The 22002-nt window shown below is 30.8% G+C and overlaps 1 protein-coding gene and 1 long non-coding RNA gene across 2 annotated transcripts; both read left to right on the top strand.

The window, feature by feature from the left end:
- The first annotated feature begins 2064 nt into the window (after window positions 1-2064).
- LOC139517130 (uncharacterized) lies at window positions 2065-6050 on the top strand. The gene is made up of 4 exons (XR_011663088.1): window positions 2065-2488; window positions 3058-3097; window positions 3810-4974; window positions 5572-6050. It is a non-coding gene; the product is annotated as an uncharacterized lncRNA (long non-coding RNA).
- A 10209-nt stretch (window positions 6051-16259) lies between these two features.
- On the top strand, window positions 16260-17969 carry LOC139517131 (uncharacterized). The gene is made up of 2 exons (XM_071307838.1): window positions 16260-16906; window positions 17732-17969. The coding sequence occupies exons 1-2, from the start codon at window positions 16547-16549 to the stop codon at window positions 17753-17755; spliced, it is 384 nt and encodes a 127-aa protein (XP_071163939.1). The 5' UTR covers window positions 16260-16546; the 3' UTR covers window positions 17756-17969.
- Window positions 17970-22002: the final 4033 nt, after the last annotated feature.

Consider the following 22002-nt stretch of genomic DNA (forward strand, 5'->3'; position numbering starts at 1 on the left):
AAATAAGTTCAATCAAAACTTTTGATTTTTCAACCTTATATACCACCATTCCACATGTGAAATTGAAAATCCGTCTAAAAGAAATAATCCACAATGCTTTTCATCATAAAAATGTTAGCATACGCTATAAATTTATTACTTTGGGATACCATAAGGCATATTTTGTAAAAAGTGAACAAAAGGGTAAAACATGCTACACAGAGGAACAAGTGATCAGTATGCTGTAGTATCTTATTGACAACATATTTGTTGAATTTGGAGGCAGACTTTTTCAACAAATTGTCGGCATTCCTATGGGAACGAACTGTGCGCCTCTCTTTGCCGACCTCTTCTTACTTTCATATGAATCGGTGTTCCTTCAGACACTTGTCAAAAAGAAGAAGATCAAAGAAGCCAGGTTATTTAATTTCACTTTCAGATATATTGATGATGTTCTTTCCATTAACAATCCGAACTTTTCTGATTGGGTTCCATTGATATATCCACCAGAACTAGAAATTAAAGAGACAACAGACACGGCTTCCTCCGCCTCATTTTTAGACTTATACCTCGAATTTGACATACACAGTCATCTCAGTACCAGAATCTATGACAAACGAGACGATTTTAAATTTGAAATTATCAATTTCCCACACCTTAGTAGCAATATACTAACTTCACCTGCATATGGAATATACATTTCCCAACTTATTCGGTATTCAAGGGCTTGCAGCTCCTACTCAGACTTTGTAAAACGTCACCAGTGTCTGCGCAGAAAGTTGATGAACCAGGGGAGGTACCAAGAACTTGTTGATAAATATTTCGTATCAACTTCAAAAATAATACACGATGGTCTTGAAGTATAGATTTTGCGTACTGATGTTGTTTATCATCTTAATAACGTGTTATAGTATTCTTTTATTTGTCTTTATTAATATTACTTTTACTGTTAAGTCTGTTTTTTAGCTATCCATTTGACGTGACTCTGTGTTTATGTATCCCATCATACTTTGAACGACAAAATTATTTTATTTATTAATATTACTTTTACTGTTAAGTCTGTTTTTTGTGTTATACATTTGACGTGACTCTGTACCTATGTATCCCGTCATACTTTGAACCACACGATTATTTTATTTATTATTATTACTTTTACTGTTTAGTCTGTTTTTTGTTATATTTATTTTACGTGGCTATGTATTTATGTATCCCATCATACTTTGAACGACAAAATTATTTTATTTATAAATATTACTTTTACTGTTAAGTCTGTTTTTTGTGATATGCATTTGACGTGACTCTGTACTTATGTATCCCGTCATACTTTGAACCAAACAATTATTTTATTTATTATTATTACTTTTACTGTTAAGTCTGATTTTTGTTATATCTATTTTACGTGGCTCTGTATATATGTATCCCGTCATACTTTGAACGACACCATTATTTTATGTCTACCTGTGCGAATTTCAAACTCGCAATTTTACACCAGGATTTAAAACCTGCCATCCTTTATTGGTGGCTTTTACATAGATAAATAAAATCGTATTATATAAGCAAAATGAGGATTTTAAATTTGATGTATGCCCTTTTGTGCTTCTTCGTTACATTTGTTGTTTTTATAGTGATTAAGATGATAACACAATGTTGACTGCTGTACCCCTATTTTTGACATTTTTACCTATTGTGTCTGTTTGTTTTGTTCACGCATCGTTGACAATATAATGGAATTTGATGCGACTGTCATACAAGTGAGAGGTTTAGCTAGCTATAAAACCAGGTTCAATCCACCATTTTCTACATAAGAAATTGCCTGTAAAAAGTCAGGAATATGACAGTTGTTATCCATTCGTTTGATGTGTTTGAACTTTTGATTTTGCCATTTGATTGGGGACTTTCCTTTTTGAATTTTCCTCGGAGTTCAGTATTTCTGTGATTTTACTTTTTGCTGTCTCAAATGCCGGTTTCCAATTGTCGAAACACGTGTCATGCTAAAATATAAGTATTATATATTTTGATGAATGTATTGATTAGATAGCTTTATCTATTTAATTTATGTATAACTGCTCAAACTTTATCTGATTGATATACTACTGATGACTAAAGTGTATAGATAATTTTCACTATGGATGTATACCTATAAAAGGTTAAACATGATAAAACATTTCGATTTATTAAAATGAGGCGACGATTGTCAACCAGTTTTTCTGTTGATGACAGTGAACCTATTCTTAAGGATCCTATAGATGAAAGTGATGATGATCTCATATTATGGTCAAAATCGACTAAAGATACTGAAAACGAAGAACAAATTGATTCAGTGGAATTACACCCTGATGTTGCATTAACTATTGAATCTACAAGTGTGCAAAGCTTTGTTTCCAAGGAGTTATGCAGAAAAAAATCATTTTGGATAATAGTTGCATCAAGTGTTGTAATACTCATAATTTTCTCATTGCTTATTCATAAAATATTAACTAGTATTCAAGATACAGAGATTAGTTCAAAGGTAATTATAATTAAGAAGCAACATTTCCATGGCGTTACGATTATTTCTTATTGAATATCATCGAAACTTGACTATAGTTTACGTAAGTGGTCAACGTGGGTTTGTCGTTTCTTTGTTAATTTTAGACTGAAGAGATTGTTTATCAAAATCATGAAATGGTATATTTTAACGATATATTTATGTTTTAACAACCTTCGAATATTATATATGTATACCATTACAAAAATAGTTTCGAACATTATGATATAGTGAGACAATAATTGAAGAAAAAATAGAAACTAAGGTGCCTACTACTATGAGCAAATACGTCAGAAGTATTCTACCTTAAGTACAAATCTTATGAGCACTTTTCATTTGGTAGGAAATTGGAATGTGATTGATTTGGCCATAATTTTTCAACAATTTGACGTTCAAATTATTGAAATTTTATATCCAACTACTGATTGATGGTACTATGCATACAATGTCAATCAAATAAAACCAATTTCATTTATAACATATTTTGTGTAATCAAACATTTTTTCTTCATATTCTAGTAAACTATGACTTGCATTCATTTATTATTTCAGCAAAACGAAACTAAACCCCATTTATCCTTGACGCTATGAGGTAAGATAGTGGGTTTTTTTCTTTGAAGAGATTGAGTATGTCTTATAATATTAAACCTTCTACTATATATTACACAATAAACATTCTAACCAAACAACAAAATAACGTATGTTAATTCATTTAAAGTGGTTAAATCTGTTGATATAAGTTCCTAATGAAATTAAATGAAATGAAATGAAAAGAAAGTGCTTGAAATTACGTTGTAAATATTCACAAATATATTATAATTTACTGCCAATTCATATGTCTTTTAAAGCTTTGATTAATAATGAATATGATAGGTACAAATGTCGAAAATAGGGGTACAGCAGTGAACAGTGTTGTAATCTTAATCACTATAAAAACAAGAAAAAATGTCAACAAAGATAAACAAAAGGGCATGTAGACATATTTTCTATAGCATGTGTCTATTTAGATGTTTAGTTTTGATGAACAACTTTTTCTACGTTAAAAAATGTATGGTTTTCTTTATATATATAGTATAAACCACAAAAGGGAGGGCTGGCTTTTTCATGTTTGTTGCATGAAAACAGAATCACATGATTGATAAATGTTAGAGACAATTGATTGTCATAATTCAAACATTCAGTTATGTGTATTTATTGCATTTCTGTGCTGGTGGTAGTGGGGTGATTGGCGTGTGACTTCATTTCGAAACATTTTTTAGTTCATTTTATATTTGAGTATACATAAAATGCTATTATCGTTTCAGTGATCCAGCACACGTCAAAGGACGAAACAGAAGAGTAAATTGATATATTTGTATTCATTTTTATGAGAAATCCGCTGTTCAAAGTACAATAGTAAATTTATTTTTAATTCCTTGAACTTTAAGGGGCGATATTGCGGACATTATTTTTGCAGCAGCCTTCTACGGAACAGCAAATAGGAAACTGAAATACACTGATAAAACAAAGGCATCATAGATATCAGGTGTTATAACTTGCATTTTAATGTATTAGAAAAAAGGAACAAAATAAATATATGCTTGTCTTTCCATCTTATTCCTTTTATCTGACTAATGTGAACAATATTTTTTGTGGGATTGTTGAAAATTGTGAAAATATCAAACTGCACTTGTTAAATCGAATTATCCATCAATTTCATGAGAAACTTTCTTTTTAGAAGTAAGTTTGTTTCCATTTTTATCAGAGAAAAAATTGATTAAGTCAGAAAAATTTCTGAATTATTCCGAAATTTGTTTTACAAGAAGCTTGTATGATATAAAACCTGCAAAATGTTTAATATCAGTTGACTAGTTTTGTTGTCTTCCAAAATAAATTCCATTGATTTCTTTCTGTCTGTTATAATAGCACAATAGCATACTAATAAAATAAAAACTGTTTTCAAATTATTTTAAAGATTGACTTGAGCAAATTTATTTCTGGTAATCGTAAGTACATAATGCTACTTTACCCTTATAACCTCAATATATGTGGTTAAAAACTCGGTTAATGTATCTACCCTTCTGTGCCTCATAATTACATATTTGTCACCTGAGTAATGTGTATTACCTGTAGTAATTGAAACCCCTCCAAGCATATATATGAATATTTTGTAAACACCTGAATGAATATCATACCGAATCGTAAAATATTTTAGGCGGATATTCTGAAATACATTGATATTTTTTTACTGTGATATATACTGTTATTGCATATAAACAAAAGACGAGTGTGATAATTACGATGGAATCTAAGCATAATACACTGCAGCGAGGGATCAATAATATTAGAAAGACAGCGAAAGAACAGGCAGAGTGTTTTTCTAAGATGTCGTCCCGTAAGAAGAAGACATTGGTAGCTGTTGTGGCAATTGTTGGATCATGTATTATAATACCATCCTTAATTGACAGCTTTAGATGATAATATATAACTGTAAGTATAAGAAATAAGTATAAGAAATAAGATAATTAACATAATATATCATAATGACGAATTGACGTGCAGTATTGCATCATTTTGCACTGTATATCATTATATCGAAGATGTGGGGTAAAAGTCAATGAGAAGTCAAACTAATTGCACAAAAATGTTTGAATTCCTTGTCAAATACTGTTTCGACAAGACGAAAGTGTCAATCCAAGATTTCGAGCTTTTAATCTCTAAAACAATATCTACTATAAAAGAATGTTCGATAAAAGATCCATTCAGAAGAGGTCGTCTTAAACTAAACAATAATTATTCATAATACCACAAAATGCTTCGGTTCACAGAAAGAGGTACTTATCTCTGAATAATGTAATCTGCTAATACAGAACCTTCTTTAACTGTAAAGTGTACAATATAAACTTTTAATGAATAATGATTTTAAACCATTACATGCTCTATAAATTTATGGAATCTAAAATGTTAAATGTTATACATTTATACGCTTAAATAGTTTTTATTTTCATGATTTGTCATCTATCGAATTGTAACTGTTGCACTTTGAATTTTCAAAGGATAATCATATTTCATCTTTCTGTATGACAGTTTTACAGCAACAAACACAGCAGTTGATCTATGAACCTCTGATGTCCAGTGCTGAAAAATTAGACAAAATTAGTATATCACTCATACAGTAGAGACAGGTTTATCACATCAGCTCATGAATCAACCAGGAGAGAAAGTATATCGCAAAACAAGCAAAGCGACGAGTTTGAGCCAACACTTGTAGTGTAGATATGTAGTGAGGAGTGACACATCAATAAACGAATATAAGACACTTTGGCCATACATCTTACATGTATAAGTACAAAAGAGGTCCATCAATTAGTACATACTTTTTAAGTGACACAAACTGGAACAGAGAGAGAGGGAGAGAGGGGTGCATTCGAACAGATAGTATGGAAAAATAATCCTATGCATCAAGAAAGACATATTTAGCAGGGAAAATAAATAAACAAGACAGAGGCGTGTTTGGCTGAAAGTATTCATTTCAAATCACATGTACATTTAAAAAATATATTAAAAGACATATGATGAAGACATAATCTTTCAATCAGTTTAATTGAGGTCTGGAGCTGGCATGTCAGTTAACTGCTAGTAGTCTGTTGTTATTTATGTATTATTGTCATTTTATTTATTTTCTTTTGTTACATCTTTTGACATCAGACTCGGACTTCTCTTGAACTGAATTTTAATGTGCGTATTGTTATTCTTTTACTTTTCTACATTGGCTAGAGGTATAGGGGGAGGGTTGAGATCTCATAAACATGTTTAACCCCGCCGCAATTTTGCGCCTGTCCCAAGTCAGGAGCCTCTGGCCTTTGTTAGTCTTGTATGATTTTAAATTTTAGTTTCTTGTATATAATTCGGAGTTTAGTATGACGTCCATTATCACTGTACTATTATTCATATTTTAGGGGCCAGCTGAAGGACACCTACGGGTGCGGGAATTCTCGCTACATTGAAGACCCATTGGTTGCCTTCGGCTGTTGTTTGCTCTATGGTCGGGTGGTTGTCGCTTTGACATATTCACCATTTCCTTTCTCAATTTTATATAACAATTGTCAACGCCATTTGTGTGGAGATAAACATAGTTTCCTTTGAACATATTATTAGTCAGCAAAAAAGGATAAACATTAATGAAATTGTATAAACAATATATAGCTAAAATGTCATTTACAATGAATAAAAAGATATCTTATATATGAGTTTCATAAATATTTTTTTTTGTTTCACACACTGCATTTTCAATTTTAGATGTTTAAAAAAAACCAAAGTAATTGCAGAATCATATTTCTCAAGAGCTCACTCTCTTTGTTTTTCTTCGAATGACGGGAACTTTTTACAAATAAAAACAATGTTAAAGTTAGTTAAGATGCAAAACTCATACTCATAGGAAGTTTGTTATACATAGGCCACACGTATAATTACAAAATGTGAATAAAAAATGAAAAATTCAAAACGGAAAAAACCCTTAACAAAAGGCAAAATCAAAAGCTCAAACACATAAAACCAATGGAAAACAAATGTCATATTCCTGATTGGTACAGGCATTTTCTTAAATAGAAAATGGTGGATTTATTTGTATGAGTCGCATAAAATTTCACTGTATTGAACAACCAAAAAAAAGTAAAAATGTTAAAAATGGGGGGTACAGTAGTCAACAATGTCTTATAATATCAATCACTATAAAAACAAACAAATATGTCAGCCAAGAAAAACAAAATGGCATATAGACAAAGCACGTTAACAAAACTGAAAGACAAGAATACACAAATTGACCATAGCACAATTACACAATGACCGGATGTATACAGACCGAGCCACACAAAAGGAATACTACCAAATAAAGGCAACAATAGTATACCGTTGTTCAAACACATCAACTATAAGAGGGAAACAACGAAATAACAGAACACAGAAGTGCAACAAAAAACAAACAACAAGGCAACAGTGCAACAAACAACAATGCAACATACATTTAACTATTAGATAATAACTGCCATATTCCTGACTTTAAACAGGAAAAATGGTCTATACAGTAAAGGTAATAATTTTTAAAAAGTCAAATAAATTAACACTTTAACACGTAGTTAATAATTTATAAAAAAAAATCGTCAGTAACTAGAATATATACTTCAAGACCATCATGTGAAGTTGATACAGAATATCAATCAACAAGATCTTAGTATCGTCCAAAGAACTTTTTAAGAAAAAGAACGAGACGTTCTTTAATATTACTGTGGTTCGTCAATTTTTTGCCTCGAGTACCGAATGAGTTGGAAAATGTGTATCCCATAATTAATAGTTCTGTAGGGTATATATTGATGGAACTCAATAGGAAAAGTTTGTACTGCTAATGGAAAGAATTCATATACATGTTGTATTTGAATGTGAAATTAAATTATCTGACTTCTTTGATCTTGTGTTTGGCAGATGTCTAAAGGAAATCCGACTCATTTACAAATAAGAAGATGTCGACAAGGAGAAACCACTCAAATGATTTGGCAACAGCTGAAAATGTTCAGTAAGGAGGTTAGCTTTCAATAAAACCAGGTGCAACCCACCATGTTTTCTAAAAATGTTCTCAATCAAGTCAGGAATATGGCAGTTGTTATAAAACAGTTTGTTTCTATGTATGTTGGCGTTTGTTTTTGTTTCACTTCAGTGTTCCAGTTTTCCTAAGTTTTTGCATACTAGTAGAATTGATGTGTTTCCCTCGGTTTTATTTTGTAACTCGGATTTTTTTTTCTCTCAATCGATTTATGACTATTGATGCCGGTATACTGCTGTCCTTTATTCAGTACTAACCTACGATGTTAAATCATCGGTTTTAAAACTACTGCCACCTTAATTCATCAGGTTTTAAGACTCGGGAATTACTTGAGGCAGTGACGATGAACCTTGTATTTGGAAAAAGTATATAAAAAAAAATATTGAACTCCAAGGCAAACTTAAAACAGAAAATGTCCACAAAAATTGACATAATAAAACACTTTCCTGGTTTTTGTTTTTGATTTGATGTGACTGTCATACAAGTGAGAGGTTTAGTTAGCTATAAAACCAGGTTTAATTCACCACTTTTAATTAAGAAAATCTCTGTACCAAGTCAGTTGTTGTCCATTATTTAGACGTGTTTATGCTTTATATTTTGCATTTCGATTAGGGACTTTCTGTTTTGATTTTTCCTCGAAGTTCAGTATTTTTGTGATTTTACCTTTTTTCAATCGAAGGAACAAGTGCAAAACAGCTTTCCCCTGAGATGTCAGCACATATATTTCTACTGAAGAAGAATAGCTGCTGCTTTGGTAAGGTTAGTATCTTGTCCTCTCAATAGTCCAATGCATGTTAATATTACATAATGAAAGAAATTTCTCATTGCTTAAACAAATCCGTTTTGGAAATGATAGTCAAAGTTAGTCATTGTTAACCTGTTAACAAGTAAGACAAGAACTTTTTATTGATTTATCAAATATATACAGTTTATTATTTAACATTCCAGAATCTATATAAAAAAATCATGAAACATTTTTGTAGTTTGTACTGAGAAAATTGTGTTCCTTTTTGTGAATTTTCTATTAGGATCATGGAAATTCAGGAGTTTGGATGTGTGATAAGATAATTTGAAGATGATAATTCTGAAATATAGAATGGTCTAAGTACTTTATTTATTACAAAAAGATGATGTAGAGATACATATCAAACAATAATTGTTATAAAATATAACACAGAATTTTAACTACAAATACATCTTTATATAGAATTAGGCAAGGTCTATGTACCATCTGCAATGAGGAAGATCAAGCAAAAGAACAGTAGTTTTATAATTGTAGTGTAGCTTACAACTTTTGGTTGTAATTTTTACAGAAATTCAAATTATATGATAATCACTTCAGCATCAGTAGGAAAGAGGTTTCATTAGATTTTAATTTTTCAAACAAAAACAAAAGAGCAAAGTCTTGTGAAAATATTTTCGATATTTATTACCATTTATAATTTAAATTTATACTGTAGCGTGAAGTAGGCATTTGTTTTTTAAATTGTATATATACTATGTGTGGGTTCTTGTCTCTTTGACACAGTCCCCTTTTCCATTCTCAATTATTTGCATACTAGTCTAATGGTAAAATGGCCGTGTGTTAGTAGTGAGTGAAAGTTTCAGTATGAACTAGTAGCCTTTTTTCAGTAGCTGTGTTCTTGTATAATATATTTATATGATTTTTCTTTTTAAATTTGATAGTCTGTGTTTATCCCCAAACAATAGTCAGATGGTGATGGAAGTGGTATTGTTAAATTATGACTACTGAAAACAAATAAATGATATAAAAAAAGGTTGAATGCAGTTTTTCACAAGCTCCATTCTATACAGAATGTCTTGGACCAAACTTCACACTGTTGTTTGGAATTGGTGAAAGAAAGCTTTCTGGTTGCAATAAAGAGGACAATTTTAAAGATTGCCTTTCCAACATGAGAGATTTACCTAGATATAAATCTATGTTTAACTCATCTGTTTCTGCATAAGAAAATACCTGTTCCAAGTCAGGAATATGACAGTTGTTTTTTCCATTAGTTTGATGTGGTGTTTTTTTTGCAATTTTATAAAGGACTTTCCGTTTTGAAGTTATCTTGGAGTTCTGTATTTTTGTTATTTTAATTTTTCTTGGATTCTGATTGTTCCCTCATAGATAATATAGGAAGATGTGGTATGAGCGTCGAGAGACAACTCTCTCTCCAAGTGACAATTTATAAAAGTAAACCATGCATGTTTATTTGATTGGCACTATTTAGATACTGATGAAGTTAATGTTTGTCCCTGAGATGTCGGCACAGATATTTCTACTGAAGAAGAAACACTGCTTCATTGTCTCAGGTGTTCATCTAATCCTCTCAATAGGCTACAGCATGCAATAATTACATCTATAGACGCAGAATGAGGGATAGTTGATTTTTGATGAAGATAAAGAAGAACAATAAAGTTTAATAATTCTAAAAGTCAGTCTATCACATGCGGTGAAGAGTAAATTATAAATTTCATAATTTGATGTAATATGATTTGTTTTAGAAAAATGGTAAAGTAATTTAACTTCAAATGAAATATAATAGTTTAAAATTGATTTATATTGCTTTTAGAAATAAAATATGGATAGGATTTAATTTATTGTATTTCCGCATTTAAAGGGGAGATAATTTATTTTTATCTCACTACCAGACACACAATTATCTTTATCTTATATGTATAATAATAACTTGACTTATTTAGAACATTTGTGTTGTATTTTTCTTATGTTACGTAATGTTTTGCATTAGAGTGTCACCTTTTTTGCCATACAAGTTATTTATATAACTGTTCAGGACGGATAGAAGTCATACAGATAGAATGAACAAAATATATTGTAAATATAATAAAAGTTAATTGTATAGATCAAATAATGATAGTAGGTTATTAATACTTAAACAAATAATAACAACAATTGGGTAAATACAATATTAAAAACTATAGGGGTTGAGGTATCAATGAGGGTCTGGATGGGGGGTGGGGGGGTCTCCATTTGAGTATTGTTTGGTTTTGGCCATTTAAATTTCTCTATTCAGTAAAAGAAATGGTTTCATAGCAATCTTTAAAATTCTCGTGTTCGCCTGCTTTCTGTTCATCCAAGGGTGGAGAAGAGGAAGTGGATTGTAACCCTTGGTTAGCGAAGATGGCTTTCTGATGTACAATAATGATATAATTCTTCTTCTTGTTTGCTTCAACCTCAGTTAACTAGGTTTTCATTAGTGTGTATAATATTCTGCGAATTGTTCCTTATAAAATAGACCTAACAATTCGATGGCACACTTGGGGCAGATTGTTCATTCAGAATGTTATAGTAAATTATAGATATTGTCGAGCATTAAGAATTGGATATATTTTTTTTATTAAAGGAAGGTTGGAGAGCACACCTTGAGGTTCATCGTTAAGGTATGGCAACTCTATCCCACCATCGAGCAGCTAAAAATCATACATAGGTCAGTTTTATTACAGAGACAGTACTAAACGAAAAGTCTAGTAGTCTCAATAACTACTTTACTTCCCAACATGGCCATGTGCCTTTTCGTAGGTAGTGTTTTCGTAAGGTGTTGTCTTAAGTTAAATCTACATGTCTTTTGCCTTTAGGAGAATTTGGTGAGGATCGCAGATCATTGATAGTATTTTAAGTGTAATCTCAACTTATCTAAACTAGAGGCGAATTAGATAAGTTTTGCAGATTTACATGTTTTCGTAAATATACCAAACTACCCCTAAAACTAAATAAAACTTTGTTTAATAATTTAAATTTATAATAATACAATTTGACAGAGTTGAAAATATTACAACTACATTAAAACAATGAGTTTACGAAATTCTTTCATGAAATGTTCAACAAAATTAAGTCTCAAAATCATATTTTGTCCATTTTTACACTGTGAGGCATGAATCAACACTGACAAAGATGATCATATTTGTTTATGAGATTTTCTCCTAAAGGAATAATAATTATTTGCCAAATAGAGCTCATCAGCTGCATTCTTACGTATCACTCACGGTGATTTGAGGAAGAATGAGCATTGATTGCAACATGTAAAACATTTCATACAATTTCTTCTTTATTCTTCAACTTCGAATCAATACCATGACAATGAAATAATTGAAGACCAGATGTGATTTTATTTATGTAAATTATATAAATTAACATATGTCGCTGTCTCTATTTATAGGTTATATTCATGTCCAATGATTGGTATGATTAAAATTTTAAATAAGAAAGGATGTGCATTGAATTGAATAGGACTCGTACACTAGTGTTATTAGATATAGGAAACGTTAAAGTACCGGTGTATTTATATCCAAAACTTTGAAAAAGTTTGATCCAATTCTAGATACAAGATCCCTTTTACTTTTCTGGCCTCTTTAAATGCTAGAAAAATTTAACGGTGTCAAAAATTGGAATTATTTATTGACCGTGTTGTGAAGTGACTGTTTACATTGACCAGGAAATAGACATTAGGTAAAATGTCTGGAAACGAATGTTTAGCCACCCAAGAGGCGTGCTTATATGAACCTGAAGCAGATGACCGGACGTTAATGATTCCAAGTGAGAATGACCAAGTATTACAAGAACAAAGCCACACAAATTTGGAGCGTGACGACCACGAAACAATATTAAAATATGTATTCAAGGATAAAAGCAAATTGAAAATTCTAAAATGCGGCGCACAAAAGACAAGACTACTATTACTTGTAACTTTAATTTGTGTTTTTTGTGTATTGCTGACATTATCTGTGATGGCTTTGATTAAAGTGAAGTCCTCCTTGTCGAGCTAAAGGATTATATAAAACTAGTACGGTAGGTATGATTGACAGGTGCTGATCCAGCAATTTTCAAAAGGGGGTTCCGAACCAAGGATAAAAGGGGGGAGTATTCCAACTGTGTATGTCCCAATTCAAAAGCATTGATCGTCCAAACAAAAGGGAGGCGAAAGTCATGAAAGCCATTGAAACAGTTCATTCTTTACCTCTTAAATAATTTCAATGGCTTTCGTGCCATTCGAAACCAGTGTAGTGGCGGATTTAGGGGGGGTGAGGGGGTAAGGATTGGAACCCCCTTTGTTTGGACGATCCATGCATTTGAATGATTTTTTTCTCTGATATGTTTAAAATTCACTGCAATGATATTCTTCTGTGAATGTTTAAAACTACTGAATTATTTAGTAACTGAACGATCTTCATTCACATTCTTGACTACCTATGATGTAAAAAATCTATTTTAAAGCGACAGGTTCAATATTGAAACATCTAGATAACACTATTGATAGACCAAGAAACGGGAGCATGAGAGATCGGTTTTTAATTAGATTGTTGATAGACCTACTTAGGAGTATACATCTAAGATTGGATACATGTCTTTCAAACATAGGTATGTTATCTACCATATATACTTTATTCTGATAAACCGCTGTAGGTACAAAGATACACAGTAGAGCATAGGCATTTTACAATAATACAAAGGTATATGTTGCGGAAATATATAAAAGTACAAGGTTCGAATGTTGAGGAAATAAACAATACAACAGAGATACATATAAATATGTTTACATGTTTATAAAAATGTGCAGTGCATATTAAATAGAAGGCATTAAAACAGGAGGGACGAGGGAGAAATTAAATTGTCAAGATGTATACATAAGTTCCATGAACATTTTTGGGGATATTTTTTTTATATAAGTGTTTTTTTCTTTCTGTTGAAAAAAAGTTGCATTTGAGGAGGTAATGTCTTTTAAAAACAAATTGTATATTATCGACCCAGATATCTTTCCAGTCGTTAAAAATAAATAAGGAAAGGACACGTTTTAGTTTGTTTTTTAACCGACTGGAAAGAGTACACAACCTTTTAGTATACATGGATTTTTGTACAATCTGGGATAATATTCAAGGCATTTGGACCTTCTAATATGCAAATAACTAGATAATTAGACTATTTGAGAGAAATGGCATACGTCTCTCCAAGCTTAACTTTCAGCAGCAATTTTTGTAGGTGTCTCATTTAACAATCAAATGCATTTATAAAATTAAAAACATGAGAATGAAATATTTGGCATTTAAATGGTAAATCTTTGATAGTTGCTGATACAAAAATGGGGCTAAAGATACCAGAGGGACTTTCAAACTCATAGATCGAAAAAAAAAAAAAAAACTGACAAAGCTATGGCAAATTATAAACAAAAAGACAAACAGTCAAATAATAGCACACAGGAAAAAACATAGAAATCTAAAGACAAAGCAACCCGAACCCCACCAAAAACCGGGGGTGATCCGTCACGTGATCCGGAAAGGTAAGCAGAGCCTGCTCCACGTGTGGAACCAGTCGTGTTATGCAAACAAATTTTCAATTTACTCGGAATGATTTACAGCTTGTTACAAAACACAAAAATATTCTGTAAATTGTTACGAGTTAAAAAGTTTTTTGTATCGAATAAAATTGAGAATGAAAATGGGGAATGTGTCAAAGCGACAACAACCCGATCATAGAGCAGATAACAGCCGAAGGCCACCAATGAGGGGGGATAGGACCTTTATCGGGACTCCGGGATTGGGTGTTTTTAAGCTCGGGATTTCGGGATTGACCCTTTCGGGATCCGGGAATTCTTTTTTCGAATTTCGGGACGTCGGGATTTAAGTTATTTAAATTCGGGACCTCGGGATTTCGTGTTTTTAAGCCCGGGATATCGGGATCAGGACCCCTCCTATCCCCCCTCACCAATGGGTCTTCAATGTAGCGATAAACTCCCGCACCCGGAGGCGTCCTTCAGCTGGTCCCTAAACAAATATGTATACTAGTTCAGTGATAATAGACGTCATACTTAACTCCGAATTATACACAAGAAACTAAAATTAGAAATCATACAAGACTAACAAAGGCCAGAGGCTCCTGACTTGGGGCATGCGCAAAATTGAGGCGGGGTTAAACATGTATTTTTAGATCTCAACCCTCCCCCTATACCTCTAGCTGTATAAAAAGAAAAAAAAACGCACAACAATACGCACAGTAAAACTTAGTTTAAGAGAAGTCCGAGTCCCGGCGATGTCAGAATATTAAGGTAGATTCATGGTATACCGCCATCTTGGATTGAACAATCACAGTAAAAAATCGGTCTAGTTATTTGCCTAAATCTGCAAATTTGAAGACAGATTTGCAATTTATTGGTTAGACTGTTTAATAATATAAAGAAAACTTGGCAATTTATTGTATAATCCAAAATATTTAAACAAATATAATTTTTCTTGCTTTGAGAATCATTTTTTTCAAACGAGCCATTTAAGGGAAGATAACTCTTTTAGTAAAAAATTTATACTGGACAGATAGGGAATTTTTTTCTTTTTACTTGTAGCAAGAAAACAAGTTCGGTGACACCATTTTTTCTTTTTATTTTCTTAAAACATATTACAAAACCTATCTTTTCACAATTTTTTCCAAAATTCTATCTCATAGATTTTTTTTTATGCACACAAATGTGTTTTCCCATGAACAATCTAACCAAATTTAGGCAATTTTCAACGACTCATAGCTTGAAAAATAGCACGGTGACCCCTCCTTTTTATTATATATTTGAAAAGAGCATATTAAAATCTTCATTCTGGCTAAGTATAAGAAAATTCTGTCTCAAAAAATATTTACTTATGATCTACCTTAAACAAAATGACAATAATACATAAATAACAACAGACTGCTAACAGTTACTGACATGCCAGCTCCAGACATCAATTAAACCGATTGAAAGATTATGTCTAGACCATATGAATATCGGGCACAATCCCTCCTGTTAGGGGTTTAGTATTATACCATCATGAAATATATGAGAAGAACACAACCCGTGTCATGCCAACAACTGGTTTTCAAAGATTTACCATTCATGCCAAATATTTCATTCTCATGTTTTTAACATTGAGTTGCTGTCTCATTGACTAAATTACATCACGCATCGCATTTTATTCATACCATACAATACCTCGTTGAAACATACAACTGTTACAGTTGTTTAAAAACAAAAATTAAATGAGTACGCAATTCCATTTTCATCCTTACATATGATTTGCCCAGTACGTTCAGGAACATATATATATTGACGTTGCTGTTCCCAGGTTCGTCATAGTCTTATTTTAACTCTCAATTTGAATAAAAGTTAAATACAAATACATTATTTATGAAGGAGCTACACAATAAAAACATGACAAGATCGATAGAGATAAATATAAACCGTTGACGGGTATCGAAATACCTATAAAGGTATGATAAAGTGTGCATAGTACTATCATGTTCAATTTGAATAGAATAAATAACCATGAGAAACACTTTGTTTAATTTAACACTTAAAGACACAAAATTGATTGTGTATTTTAAAAGTGAATTTAAACCAGATTTATGCAAAAAAATCTATCATGATTAATTGTGTATCTAAAAGTGTATTTGAAAAGATTGTGCAAACATTTAAGTGAATACATAACATGACAGAACGTGTTCAATATAGAAGTGTATCACAAGTAGATACTGGTGTATCACAAGAAGATACAGATGACGAACTTCTAGGTGATCATGAAGTTACGAACGAAAGTGTAGTAACAATATTAGCCGATGATGAAACAGGAACTTTTTCAGGGAGTAATGTCCGTTTGACTGAAGCTAGTTCGTCATTTATTAATCACAAGAGAATTAAGGAATGTATTTGTAAACCAAAGAACAGGAAGAAAATTGCGATAGGAATTCTAATTACTACTTTCGTTATTATTGTTCTCATTTTATTGGTAGTTAGATTAGCTAATATGAATCTTAAGCATACTGTACATGATCCGGATAAACATTCAAAGGTTTGTTTTTAAATATTTCGTTATAGTCTAAGTAAAAGTATAATCTCGCAACGACAGCCAGCTGTCAACATAACGGACATAACAGTGCTATATCTAAAAGCACAAGTAAAGTTACACTAAACTGTCAATCATGCCATCAGTATACGTGTATTAGGCCTGAGATGTAAAGTTTACATTAAAGAGACAACAATCCAACAAGACGTATGACTAACAAGTGTACCTTTCCGCGCTTCATACAAAATGTACTTCGGTCAATGCTTTTACACCCCAATAAATTTACAAAAAGAAGCATTCAATTCTTAAAAAAGACTATGTGTGAAAGTCTTAGAATGATGCATATATGTGAAACAGTACACGATTGTAATTCTTGGATTTTTCTGTGTTAATTCAAATTATCCAAGATGGCTAGTGGTTTTTCAATGATTGTTTTATTGATATCCAAACTTCTAACAAATTTAATATCAGGATATTTATGATTTTTTTTATTCTGAGGTTTTCTTTTTAATTATATCTATTTTAACATGTTTGCACTTACAAGCATATGTATGTACAAACACTATACCTGTATGCCACATTCACTTTTTTCTGAAAACGAAAATCCTTAATACCTAATATAACTATCAGAGACAAGTGCCTGTACTGTGTGCCATCAAAAGTATTCAGTGTGTACTCATGCTTTTGCTACAGAATTTTTTTTAACATTATTCAAGTGATATGCAACTTCTGACTGTAGAACTTTGCTGTTCTAGGGAGATTAAAAACTACAAAGTGCATTGACTACCTTTTCTTATTACTGCAGTATAATGTCATTATTTTCTTTTTCAGACTAATGTTTCTAGCAATGGATGAAGAAGTTTCAATCGAATATTTTGAAAATTAGCAGTAACTTACAGAAACTGAAGACAGCAGTCCTGATTTGAAGGAAATTTATTTGTGATGTGTATGGATAGAAATATCTTTAAAAACGTACACATATACTTTGCCTTGTGCCAGAGATTAAAGACTGCAGATTGAAGAAATCCAGAGTTGAATTAAAAAACATTGTAAATAAAATATTTGATCTCTGCAAAGTTTTATCCAATATATACATTCAAAATTTAAAACTACAGCACAAAATAGGACTATCAAGTTATTTTTTAGTGTATAGACAACCAAAAACAACTCCAACTGGATTATTTTCAAATTGACTCAAATTTCAGAGCCAGAATGAAATCAATTATAAAACTAAGATCAGATTACTGATTGATATTTTATGTTTAGATACTTTCCTTACAATTGTTTAAAATTTTCTCAAATATTTGATCATAAATCATTTTTATAACATTGGCCTTAATAAACTATAAGTTAGATGATCAGTGACCCTTGTTGCCTTTCCAATCAACTGTTATATTCTGGAATTACAATTACATACAATTTTTATCATTTTAACCAATTCACTTTCTGGTGGAAAATGATAAAGATGGCCTTTTACATTTTTTATTTGGCAAAGATTGTTGATATTTTTTTGTTCAACATTGGTTTTCAAATATTTTTATACCTTTAGTCCACATTCAGTTTAAAGATGAAGTCATACTTCTGTACAGTCTTAAAAGTGTATAGAGTGTTGGCTGCTTAACATCCAGATTTTGTGAAGTCTTAGATGTACTGTGAATTCATTATTACTCTTGGAATACCAATTTCATATTTTTCTTTGGTAAATGTAAAACATGAATTATAATAATCAACTAAGTACATATTTCCTATTTCAAAAGTTTGCTTGTATGTTAACTTGGCATAACCACAAAATTTAATATCCATGGCAACACATAATCCAAGGAAATTGGTATATATTCACTATCCACCGTAATATCCTGTTTTAGATGTGGATTGAAGAAGAAAAAATAATGTCATAGAAATATAAAATTGACACACAAAAAGCCAAGGACTCTTGAGGTTGACATAGAATCTTCAACAATAGACAACATGCTTTGTTTAAACAACATAAAAACTAAAACACAGGTTTAATTCTTCATTTATTTGGAATGTCAAGTTTTCCTGATATTTTCAGTAAAGATAACAAAAGATTGAGACAAATTACACACTGTTGGTACCAAAATATAAAAAACAAACAAAAAATATTGATATAATAAATTCACTAGCCTCCCAGGTCCATTAATATTAAGGCTGGTTTTGTGAAAATAAAAAGGTTGAATTTATTATAACATCCACTAATATATATACTCATATACAAATCAATGGACTTGCTGCATTTATTTCACCATCTGAACATACCGTTAAGGTCTATTTATGAAAATACTTTTTAGAATGAAATTCAAAACAGTGTGGCTGTGGCCATTGATTGACACATTAAATTCATTCATTGACTGGGACAATTTAGGTGAACGTTTGTATGTAACGACCACTACTCACTGTGTACTTTTTAAAGACACTTAAACTATGGGGTCACCAAAGGTTCTCAACACCTTAATAAAGTAATTCGAAAAATTAATCAGAAATAACACGATGTTTTGATTTATATCAATTATATAAATCAAAACATAAAGGTTATTCCTGATTAATTTTAAATTATTTTATAATTAAAGGCGTTAAGAAACCTTTGGTGACCCCACAGTTTAAATGTCTATCGTAGGTTCGTCGTGAACAGTGGTCGTTACAGACAAACGTTCACGTAAATTGTCCCAGTCAATGGATGAATTTAATGTGTCAATCAATGGCCACAGCCACACTGTTTTGAATTTCATTCTAAGTAAATTGGTCATTTTGATATATACCATATGCAAATGCATTAGATTATACATGCTATAATCTTTATCCAGTATAAATAAAAAAATAAGTAAGATCCAAACATTTACAGATGTTATAATTGTTCTGTCTCCATCAATATTAGTTCATGATTAATTTCCTATGTAAGGACGCTATAGCTTGGAAAGAATTATAAATTGGAAGGACATCATCACTATATCTGAAGATGAAAAAAAGTAACAGGGAGGTTATTTTCTTGTGATCAAATGTTCTGAATTAATGATGCTTTGTCACTGTGTTAGTACAAGAGCATGCCATTAGCAGAGATGTATAGTCAGTTCCACTTGATATCATTGTAATATCTAGATCAAGAAATATTGGAAGGCGGGTATGCATTTATTTTGTCTATATATTATACATTTACCATATAGATTGCATTATGAAAAGTCAGTTAAAGCAAAAATATGTACTAAGTTCTCAAAATGGTACCAAAAGTGTGCAACTTCAGAGTAGAAAAAATAATTTTTAAAAATTACAAACAGCTATATATGTACATGTAATAGTAAACAAAAAACAAAACATAAGTATAGTTAGAGCACTACTTCATTACAATTTAAAGATTCCTTACCATATATCTAAATATAAGATGGTTAAAAGTAGATACTGTTGGCAGAAAATTATTTTACATCAATAATCTCAAATACCTTAAAAACCTTTAAAAAGATACATTTTGGAAGGATGTCGACATTCAATTCTGCTTTTTTATTTTTTACATTATCTTACATTCCACTTATTCTCTAATATAGACAATTTTCTATCCTGATTTGATACTGTTTAGAGATATATTTTGGCTATCTTTTCATAATTCTTTTTAATTTGAAATTGTTACATAATGATACTACATGACAGATTATAATTTTAATCCTTTCAATTTGTTTTAAGAAATTTCTGATTTCATATATAAATTGTGTGGAAATGAAATCAGTGGAGATGAAATCATTGGCGATAAATAAATATAAATAACACATAAAAAATAAATCATTAACTATATTTCAACAAGAGTATACATACACATCTATAAAAAAATATCCAAAACCACTTTACTTTTAAAGTATAATAAATAATAACTAATTTACTACAAACTTAATCACAGAATTCATATTATGCTGGATTTGAAATGGTCAACATGGCAACTGTATTAAGAATTCATATATGTTAACGAATTTGAAAACTGTGAGAAGAGGTGTAATTAAATGTTCTGCATTTGTGTAGATGGCAATCAGTGTACTGCTTTTGAAAATCCATACTCTGACTTTGAGCCAACAAGTGCCAAATATTGTGAGCCCTATTTGACTAAATAAAGTCGACTTTTATATATCAATTCTAAAAGAACATAAAATTGTGTAAAGACAATAACAAATATTTTTAAGAAGAAAAGTTTAAATGTAAAAAATCATCTGTAATAATAATACAAAAGGTAACAAAGTTGTTTTTATCTCTTATTTTCTTTTAAACAAAGAAAGGATTTCAGTTCAACAATAGACTGTAAGAAAAAGAATCTTACCAATTATTAATAAGGCTACTTTAAAGTATTAGCAATGAATCATATACAATTTATAAATTATATCATTAGGGAATGAATAAAAAAAAACCACAGAAAATAGATATTTTATTAAAGCTTAACTTAATATAATATGCATGTATACACACAATATATTGCACCTTCAAAGTGTATTTTTAGAAAAAGAAAAAATTTGTAGATATGTCACTCAAGAACCAAAATAATCTTTTTGCTGTAGTTCTAAGTTTTAGCAGTAAAAAAATTAAAAAAAGATTTGTGTAGTTCTAGGCTGTTCATATTTAAACATACAATTTCATTTGGCCCCTCTCACTCTGGTTGTTTTTTTTCAGACACCTTTTATGAATATATATGAGTAATGAATTTGTGGAGGTTGGGGAGAGAATAACAACATAATAAACAAACCAGTACATAAACATATATCTATACTGTATTTCAAATCAAAGAACAAAATGTGTCTTTGAAATTTCAACTTAAAATTGAGTAGTATGTAAATAGATTTCACAGATCGACAGATTTCATAAAAAATGGCACAAAACTAAACCATTATACAACAACAATAATTAAAGAGACAGAATAACTTGACTAGTAACAAGATTTCCAATATAGTCATTAGAATGCCAGATATATTCATACTGACTGTTTCAATCTGAGACTCCAATTTGAGGATGATAAAGACCCAAAAAGTAACTGTAATTCAAACCTTTCTTTTTACCATTGAACCGTAACATTCAAATTATGCAAGGATGCCATTTACATATAACTGACTTGGCAA

The sequence above is a fragment of the Mytilus edulis genome, chromosome 3 (genome assembly GCF_963676685.1).
Source record: "Mytilus edulis chromosome 3, xbMytEdul2.2, whole genome shotgun sequence".
Classification (NCBI taxonomy): Eukaryota; Metazoa; Mollusca; class Bivalvia; order Mytilida; family Mytilidae; genus Mytilus; species Mytilus edulis.